The 9081-nt window shown below is 57.0% G+C and overlaps 1 protein-coding gene across 3 annotated transcripts in view; it reads right to left on the reverse strand.

Annotated features, from left to right (window-relative positions):
• Nucleotides 1-1219: 1219 nt before the first annotated feature.
• Nucleotides 1220-9081, reverse strand: part of POLR3GL (polymerase (RNA) III (DNA directed) polypeptide G (32kD)-like) — a 12246-nt gene continuing 4384 nt past the window's right edge. Inside the window, exons 2-10 of one of the 3 annotated variants that reach the window (XM_012730137.1) lie at nucleotides 8724-8763; nucleotides 7701-7853; nucleotides 5845-6011; nucleotides 5437-5566; nucleotides 4704-4772; nucleotides 4056-4112; nucleotides 3510-3583; nucleotides 3280-3399; nucleotides 1220-3021 (exon numbers count right to left, since the gene is read on the reverse strand). In XM_012730137.1, the coding sequence (XP_012585591.1) occupies nucleotides 2935-3021; nucleotides 3280-3399; nucleotides 3510-3583; nucleotides 4056-4112; nucleotides 4704-4772; nucleotides 5437-5566; nucleotides 5845-5970 (663 nt within the window). In that variant the 5' untranslated portion in view covers nucleotides 5971-6011; nucleotides 7701-7853; nucleotides 8724-8763 and the 3' untranslated portion in view covers nucleotides 1220-2934. The other 2 variants (XM_012730135.1, XM_004689579.2) reach the window with 2 other exon arrangements.

Genomic DNA, 9081 nt, shown 5'->3' on the forward strand with positions numbered 1-9081 from the left:
AGAGCTGCAGAGTGGTGGGCAGGGCGGTGACCAGTGCAGCCCCTACCCCCGGGGAGAACACTCATCCCTGGGCCCTGGGCCTGGAGCTCCACCCATCCATGCAAGCAGCCGCCGCCGTGCGTGCGAGGAGCCGGGAGGTGGGTTCCCCCCTTTCCAGGCACAACAGTAATGCGAGTGACAGAGGAAAACAGTGGTCGCCCTCACCCAGCTCTGGGCAATGCGTGGGCCGCCCCAGCCCTCCTCTGGGCTGGCCCCAGCCCTCCGGCCACTGGCCTCTCCCACTGCCTTGCCCGTAGGGCACATCCCTGGTGCTTCCAGCCCTTCTTCAGACCACCTGAGTCCTTGTGCTGAGGTCCACAGGCCCCTCCCCAAGCTTCCTGCCCTAGGCAGGACCTGGCAGCTAGGGCTAGAACCCAGCCTGGCCAGGGTGTGACCCTTGGGGGCCTACACTGCGGCCGTAGTCCAGGCTGTGGGCCCACAGGAGCGGCCCAGCAGGCACCTGGGACCAGGCCGAGGCACACTCAGGTTGCTCTCTGAATGTTGCAACCTCTCACCTGTCGGGGGTCCTCCACGTAGGACCCCGGCTCTGGGTACTGGCCTTCGGTCCCAGCCCTCAGCCTGCCTGGCAGAACGTCTGGAAAGTGGGGGAGAGGTCAGAGGCAACCTCCAGCGCACGCCGGGCCTGAACAGCTGAGTCCCGTGTCTCTGACTTTGCAGAACAAGGTTACCTGCCAGGAGGGGCAGGAGGCCAGACGGGAAGAATTTAGAACGGTCTGAGTTTCTGACACTGTGCCTTTGAGCACAGGATAACTGACCCCCGGGGTCACTGTGACCTGTGTCCTCCTTTCTCCCACTTCATGGGAGAAGACTGGGTCTGTGCAGAGGTGGGGCAGGGTGTCCCAGTCCTCCAACTCCTTACTGTCTTTTGTCTAGAATCTTCTTGCTTTTTTTTTATAAGATTTTTTTTTTATGCATACAGAACTGGGGTACAGGCCAGAGGTGCTGGGGTGAGAGGATTCGCCAGAGACAGAGTGGGGAGCAGAGAACAGAACAGGTAGATTGACTGAAACCCACTGCTGAGGGGACAGCAGGGAGACAGGAGAGCCGGCTGTGTGCTGTGGGTCACTCCCTGGCTGGGGCTTGAACTTGAGCTACAGCAGCCGCGGACAGCTTCATAGTGCTGAGACTCCACCCCAGTGCCAGGAAGGCCCTAGAATCTTCTTTATTCTCACACTTTGAGATTCCCTGGCATCAAGTGGGATTTAGGGGGTTAGCTGTGACCCCAGCAGAGACAGATAGAGCTGAGCAGGTTGGAACTGGTGTGTGTGTCCACGGGAAGGAATGCAAAAGCAGTGTCCGAGTCTTTTTATTTCTTGCTGACTTCTCCCCAGTTCACTCACAGGCTAGAGTGTGACTAAGGGAAACCCCATGGACAGTGCCTCGCCCAGCCCGCCATATACACACAACTGAGAAAAGGAAACACATTCATCATCGCAAATTGCTCAATAATTCTGGAATGTTCTGTTTCTGTTTCCTTTTCTGTTCTCTTGACTACTTCTACCTTAACGACTGCTACCATGAGCCAGGCTTTTAAGATGATTTCCTTCAGTGGTACCACCACCCCTGTTCACTCCACGAAAGCCTCAGAAGTGCCTGACACAGTCGTGCTGGTCTCTGCCATTTGATGCTGAAGAAACCCAGGCGACCTGCCTGGATGTGGCTGGGGATTCTGCCCAAGGTTCTCCTGCTTCTCATCTCTTCAGTTCCCATATGTTTGTGGGGTCGCTATGGCAGCATCCTGCTATCTGTGTCTGCTGAGACTCAGCCCCCGCCTGGACACGAGGCTGGCCCGTGGCTGCTGCATGCCAAGAGGCTGGAGCCAATCGGCTCCTTGCGGGCTCCCTCAGGCGCCAATCAGAGCCCCGGGAAGTGACCTCACCCAGCACTGTGTGGGCGAGCATCTCCCCAGCTGTGGTGTCCCTAAGTCACTCCCTCCCCCCCTTACCCCCCCCCAAGCAGCACCCAACCCCAACTCTCCTGTGCCCGGCAGGGATGAGCAAGGCTAAATGAAGTTCCACAAAAGAACCAAAAGGGAAACTGCCCTCAGCCACGCAGCAGCTGGGGGGAGGAGGCCCTCGAGGGCACTCTGCAAACACTGGCTTTCGACCTGGCCGCAGGTCTGCCAGTGGGTGGGCGTTCTGAAGGGTCTCAGGAGCTCCTCTCTAGCTGGCACCTGGCTTTCTAGTCTCCCCACAAAATAGCTGCAACCTTCCTTGTCAACAAGCACAAGACCAAGGTCAGGTGTGGGAAAGGCGGGGCTGTGAGCTAAGATAATGGTGCCCTGTGGCTAAGGACAGAGCTGGCAGCCAGCTGGCCTCAGGCTGCGGGCTGTTCCCACTACTCAGTGGCAGCCGCCGAGGCAGAGCCCAGGGCCCCCCGCGGGGCCAGATCGGCTCTGACAGGGCACAGGCAGACACGGCTCAGCCAGCCGCCCCTCCTGCTGGGCCCACTCTGGCCAGGCCTTACCCTGGACAGAGACAGATGAAAATATTTTATTAAAAAAAATAAAACTGCTTTTACTTCTCCGAGCTGCTTTCACCCCCCATTATCTCGCGGAGCGCTGTAAACACGGGCAGGTCTGTGCGCGGCTGTTTCCGTGCTGACGCTGCAGTCCCTTTTCACTTTCCTTTCTCCTTTTCTCATCAGTAAGACGTTGGTCCTTTGCTCTTTCCCCAAGATATCAGAGGTGGTTGAGGGGTCGAGGGGCAGGAGGCAGAAAAGCTCTGTCGCCGGTCTCCACGGCCCTCTCCAGGGACCAAACGGGCTACGGACTCTGAGCAAACTTGCTTGTCCGCAAAGGCCACTGTGGGGACAGTCATGCTGTGTGCCTTAGACCGAGAGACCAAACTCCAGGGTGTAGCTGAGGGTCCATCTTCAGTATATAGCCTCATCCATGTTGTCATCGCTGTCACCGCCAAAGTCCTCTCCGTTATCAAAATACGACATGATATAATCAGTTTCCTGAAATAGAGATTATACAAACAGAAGTCCAGCGCACTCGGCACTTCCCGGCGGCCTGCGTCCCGGGCCCCTTCCCCCCCAGTCGCCCAACTCCAGGCCCAGCTGGCTCCGAGAAGCGAAGCACCGGGCCCATAGGCCAGGAAAGGCCCTACCCTTTGGGGGCAGCATCTTCTTTGGGCTCCAGCCCTCTGCACAGAGCACCCGTGAGGACATGGGTCCCGGGGCTGGGGGGGACTGAGGGGAAAGGAGGCCCCTCACCTCCTCGTGCTCTTCTTCGTCATACTCCTCCTCTTCCTCCTCCTCCTTCTCCTCCTCCTCTTCCCCTTCCTTCTCCTCATCTTCCTCTGAAGTCACTTCTTCCTCCTTCTTCTCCAGGGTCTTATGTGGAGATGAACAGGGAGACTCAGCACAGAGGGGGCAAGCTGAGGCCCGGCAACAAGGGGGAGGGACCAGCGCTGGGACACAGGTGGCCTCCACGTCCTCCTCACCTCCAGTTTCTGGATTGTTTCTTCTTTATCTCCTGTCACCTTTGGGGGCCTCTTAGGGAGCAGAATGGTGGTTCCTGGGGATGGGATCAAAAGGTGAACAGTAGGAGGGCTCCCTGGTGGCGCAAGAGATTCAAGCACACCACCATGAAGCTACCTGCAGCCCCGGGGCCAGGGAGTGACCACCAGGGCTCAACAGATTCTTCTGCTCCCCGCTGCTCCCCTCAGCAGTGGATTTCAGTGGATCTAGCTGTTTTGCTCCCTGCTCTGTCTCTGGTTAATTTTCTCGCCAGCCTCCCCCCTTGTATGCATACAGTTCTTGTATGCAAACATAAAAAAATCTTTTAAAAAAAGTTGACAAGCTGAGCAAACGCCCCACGCGGGCCACCCGCTCCTGGAGGCCGTGTACTCTGCCGCCCTCTTGTGGCCACCGGGGAGTCCAGCAACAGACAGGGCCAGGGTGGGACAGGCGCCTGCAGCCACGCCCACCCTGGCCCTTCCACTGATGGAGGAAAGCTTTCTTCTCTCTCTTTTTCCAAATACACTCACGCTCCTTCTGTAACTTCCGCACTCGGATCTTTAGCTCCCGGGGCAGACGTCGCCAGTCTGGGAAGAATGGAAATGAGTCAGTGGATCACCTGGGGTCTCAGGAAGGACTTTTTTTTAAGCCTTTATTTTTATCCATTCATGCACACAAGAGCCTGGGTGCAAGCGAGAGTTCAGAGGGTGAGGGGATTCACCAGAGACAGTGGGGAGCAGCTCTCCACTGAAACACACTGCTGGGGGGAGTATGGGGAGGCAGGAGTGGTCTGCTGTGCCCCGGGGCCACTCTCTGGCTGGGATCTGACCCCTGCACCACCAGGGAGGGCTAGAGCTCAGTGGTAGAGCGCTGGGCCTGGCCGCAGGAAGGACTGTTCAAAGGGGAGGAGAGGGGAGGCCGACTGACAGTGAGAAGGAACCGCCTGCAGCCTGCATACAGTTGCTTAGGACAGTCCTGGCTTAGCTGCCCCCAGGGCAGTGGGGAGGCAGCTTCTGAGATAGTCTGCAGAGAGCTTCTGGCACATCTAAGGCTCTAATTTAAAGGTACTCAACAGAGGCAGGGTGGGGAGGGAGGTGGCCTGGAGGGGCACCGGGAGTCATAGCTGGTGGCTGTGACTTGGAGCCTCCCCCCCTTTCAGGGAAAGGGGCCTTCCTTACCAGGGTTCCAGTCAATGGCGTTGTCAATTGGCCCCGACATCTGGTACTTGTCTGAGTAACGCTCCACATCTGCAGGTCAGAAGTCAAAGGTCAAATTTCACCCTAAGGGCGCAGTCCTCCAGTCTCAGCCCTCTGTGCTCCCTCCCCCAGCCCAGAGCCCGGGGTGGGCTGCAGGGGACCTTTCAACATCTTCTAAACTGTCCCTTTGTCACCCCAAATGCCAATGTTTGTAAACCCCAGCCCAAAGCCTTGGCAGTTCTGGAAAGAAAGGGGTGCTGAGGAAACTTCTAGGGCAGGGAGCTGGTTCCACTCTGGCCTTTGCCCGGTCCAGGGTGCCACTGGGCCACACCCTCCCTTGGGGGGGGGAGGGGGGAGCTGAGTCTCAGCACTGCCTCCCCAGCTTCAGCAGGAAGACACCAGCTGGCAGGGAACTGAAAACCTGTATCCCGTGAGGGAGGGGCACTCCCCACGCCTTCTGGGAGCACCCCCTTCTCCTGTCTCCCCAACTTCTCCCAGACCCACTGACCAAGGGGGGCTTGTTCCTGATTGGCTGGTGCCTGTAATTCAGTTAAAATCCTGACCACATCCACATGTGTACATGGGAAGTGGACGTCTTAATCTTCCACCTACCAAGGCTAGTTTGAGACTCAAAACAGTGGCCACTGTGGTTACCAGGAACCCCCAGGGGGCTGGCCCAGGGGCTGCTCAGGGGCCTTACCCAGCTGTCACTGACCTCTCCTGGGGACAGCCGGCCGGATGAAGTACGGGAGCTGCCTCATGGCTCCCCGCAGCTCCTGCTTCAGGGCCAGGACGTACTCCCCCTCCTCCCCGGAGGGCAGAGGCACTGGGCGGAACTCCAGGGGCTAAGGAGGCAGGGTGGGGTCAGTTCAGGGAGAAGCCGCTGGAGGGCAAGTCCAGGAGGCCTCTCCCCCATTCAGCCCACTGCCCAGGCCGAGTGGGGCCGATGGAAAACAAGGGCGAACACTGGGTGGACGCTCTGTCGCCTTCCAGGCGTCCGGGGGACCGGCGCAGAGAGGCAGGCAAGGTGAGGGCCGTGTCCTGCCGCCCGGAGAGTCTGGGGTCACACGCGCCAGGGGCACGGCTCTCCAGGCTCTCCACCCGACGGCAGGCGAACACTCACCGGGAAGAGAGGAGAAGGCTGCAGGGTTGGGGGGGGCACAGCATCCCCCTTCGCAATGCCCACCGCCTCCATGTTGAAGGTCAGCTGGCCCCGGCCGCGACCCCGGCCCCCGCCCCGGCTGGCCATGGTGGAGTGGGCGTGGGATTCAAGGCTCCAGCACGGAAAACCTGACCAAGACAAAAACAAACCAAAAAAGGCCGGTGAGCTGGACAGGAAGCCCGGGGTGGGTGGGGGGGGGCAGACAATCTTTTCTCTCCGGGACCTGGAAACCCCCTTTAATCCAGCAAAGCCTGTCTGGGAAGGCGGAGTGCCAGGCAGGGTATTTCGGGGAAATAGAAAGTCAGAGGCTGTTCCAACAGGCCAGAGCACTGCAACAAATGCATCAGTAGCACAAAGGAGGAAGTGATCAGGCTGGGGCACTTTCCCTGCACTCGGGTAAGCTGAGCTTTCTCAGCAGCTGCACAGCTCTAGATGACCTTTGAGCTTTGTCTCTCTGGATTTCCAAGCCCAGTCAGGCCCAGTCAGCACAACACATTTCGGCAAAACATTTATTAATTAAGCACCTACTAAAGGAAAGGGGGAACCACCACCATCAGATTGAGCTTTTTAAATACCACGTGGTGCCCCTCGAGTTCCCTGGTCCCGGCCTCCCGCGCGGCAGGAGCCCACTGACTACGAGGCTGGTTTCAGCCTTTGGGGGCACTGTCCTGGCATTGCCCTGAAGAGAGACTGCCCGCGCTCCCCCAGTTCTACACGCCACTCTGCTCAACTCTGATGACTAGGAGTTCTGCCTTGTATGAAATCAACTGTCCATTGCTATCAACCTTAAGGTGTGGGACAGCTCAGATAGGAGGTGCAGTCACCAGTAAAAATGAAACGGGGAAGAAATGATACCCCAACATAAGGATGCACATGACACCCTGATTTTGGTTTCAATAAAAGAAACCAGGGAGGCCTGGAGAAACAGGGGCTTCTACCTGGGCCTGGGGCAGGAAGCACACAGGTGAGGCTGGAGCAGCTGGTGCTGCTACAAAGTGCAGAAGCGCCCAACACAGTGCCCTGGCGGGGCCATGCCCAAGGGCGTCGGTGCACACCCCAGGGTGGAAGCGGGGAGAAGCTAGAAATAAAGCAGCACTGGGCTGCAGCCCTGAAGCGAGCATGACATAATGACAATTGATCTGACATAATGATCAATTACATTAGTCCACGGTGGGGAAGACAGGCCTCGCATGCAGAACTCCAGGTGAGCTATGTAGTGTGACACCCCACTCGAGGGGGGCCTGTGCAGGGGAGAGTGTCAGCTGCACTGCTGGAGGAGGAGGGAGCACATTTCCAGAGGACAAGCTGCGGCAGCCGCCCGGTCAGCTTCAAGGTCGGGTCAGCTGTTGAAGCTGCGCCATGTTAGTGTCACCTTAACACAAAGTGAAGGAAACGGCACTTCTCTGTGATCCCCCTGCCCAAACCCATCCAGCCCCTGCAATCAGGAGACAACTCTCGGAGGAGCATCCTACCATACTCTGGCTTGGTCTCTTCTAGACTGTCAAGGTCGTGGAGCCAGGAAGGCCAAGGCCATTGTCAAACAGAACAGGGCGGCTGCTGGCAGAGCTGTGAGAATAACGCAGCAGCGCCCTCTGGCTTCCTGGTTGCAGAAGAAATGCACATGTACTCTAGAAAACGTGGGGACACAAAGATGTAGGCAGAAAATTAATTTTTATTTCATGACAGCCATGCAGCGAGGGCTACTACTAGCATTCGGATACGCATGCTTCATGGCGTGTCTGTGTAGGTGCAGCTGTGCGGGGATGTGTTTCCGGACACGTGTGTGCCTGGACTCGTGTGTGCACACAGACACGCACCTCAGGGCCATGGCACTAGAGGTAACGTGTGATGTCTGATGGGCCTGGGACAGCAAGAGAACAGGCAAAACACAGGACGGCGTCCAGCGCAGGCCCCGGCATCGCTGACGTGTCAGTGCTGGTTCACTGGCCGTGACAGATGCACTGGCTAATCTGTTAACAGGAAACCGCCAGCACTTGTGGGAAGTCTCAGCGCTACAATTTTAATTGAGCCATCACTGCTTTAGGCACCGTGTAAACTTCCCACTGGCTGGTGAACATCACCAGGAGCATCACCTCACACCCTCCGCCAGAGCCCTGGTTTCCATCTCCCTGCCCCGCACCCCCTTCCCCTTCTCCTTGGGTCACCACCCTCCTGTCGTTAGAATCAAAGGGACAGGGGCCCTCCCTGGTGCAGCAGCAGGTTAAAGCGCAGCCCTGCTGGCCGAAGCCACTTCAGTGTGAGGTCGCCTTTCCACTCCCCTCCAGCCGACCCCCAGGACGCAGCAGACCTCTCCTGTCTCCCCACTGCTCCCCTCACAGTGCGCTTGGTCACTCTGCCTGTCCTGCTCCCCACTCTGTCTCTGGTGAAGCCTCTCGCCGCCCCTGAGCCTCTGGCCTGCACCCCAGTTCTGTATGCACAAATAAATAAATCTTTAAAAATAAAAGAATCTGGCCCTCCCTGGTGGCACAGCGGGTTAAAGCATAGCACTGAGAATCTAACGCCGCTTCCTCATGAGTTCGATTCCCGCCTGCCCCGGAGGTGACCACATGGCGTGGCAGACCTCTCCTGACCCGCCCGCTGCTCCCCTCAGCAGTGTACTTCGTCGATCTGCCTGTTCTGTTCCCCACTCTGTCTCTGGTGAAGCCTCTCACCGCCCCTGAGCCTCTGGCCTGTACCCCAGTTCTGTATGCACAAATAAATAAATCTTTAAAAATAAAAGAATCTAAGAGATTGTGTTTGTTTGTTTTGTCTGTTCATTTGTTTGGTTTCTGTTTTCTACATGAGTGAAATCATGCAGGATTTTTCCCCTTCTGACTTACCTCACTTAGCATAAGGCTTAGTTTTTCTGTAAATCCCAAACTGTTTTAAAAAAAAATAAAATGTATTATTCACCTTCTCTTTCGAGTTTTTGTAAAAGGCTACAGAGGTGTCACAGATGTAGCTGCCTCCCCCCACTTGTATTCTCCAGCATGGGGCGGGGTCTGACCCCTCCCCAGCCGGAACAGGCCCCCATCACCTTCATACTCGGTGATCTGAGCTTGCTTCCTGAATCATTAACTCAAAAAACATTTTTTTGTAACGAACTGAAATTTCTAGGGCTTTTAGTTGGGATTGCATAACACTCTTTATCATCCTAAATATATTGATACCCCAACATAAGGATGCACATGACACCCT

This window comes from Condylura cristata, unplaced genomic scaffold (genome assembly GCF_000260355.1).
Source record: "Condylura cristata isolate star-nosed mole 26May11 unplaced genomic scaffold, ConCri1.0 scaffold00026, whole genome shotgun sequence".
Lineage (NCBI taxonomy): Eukaryota > Metazoa > Chordata > Mammalia > Eulipotyphla > Talpidae > Condylura > Condylura cristata.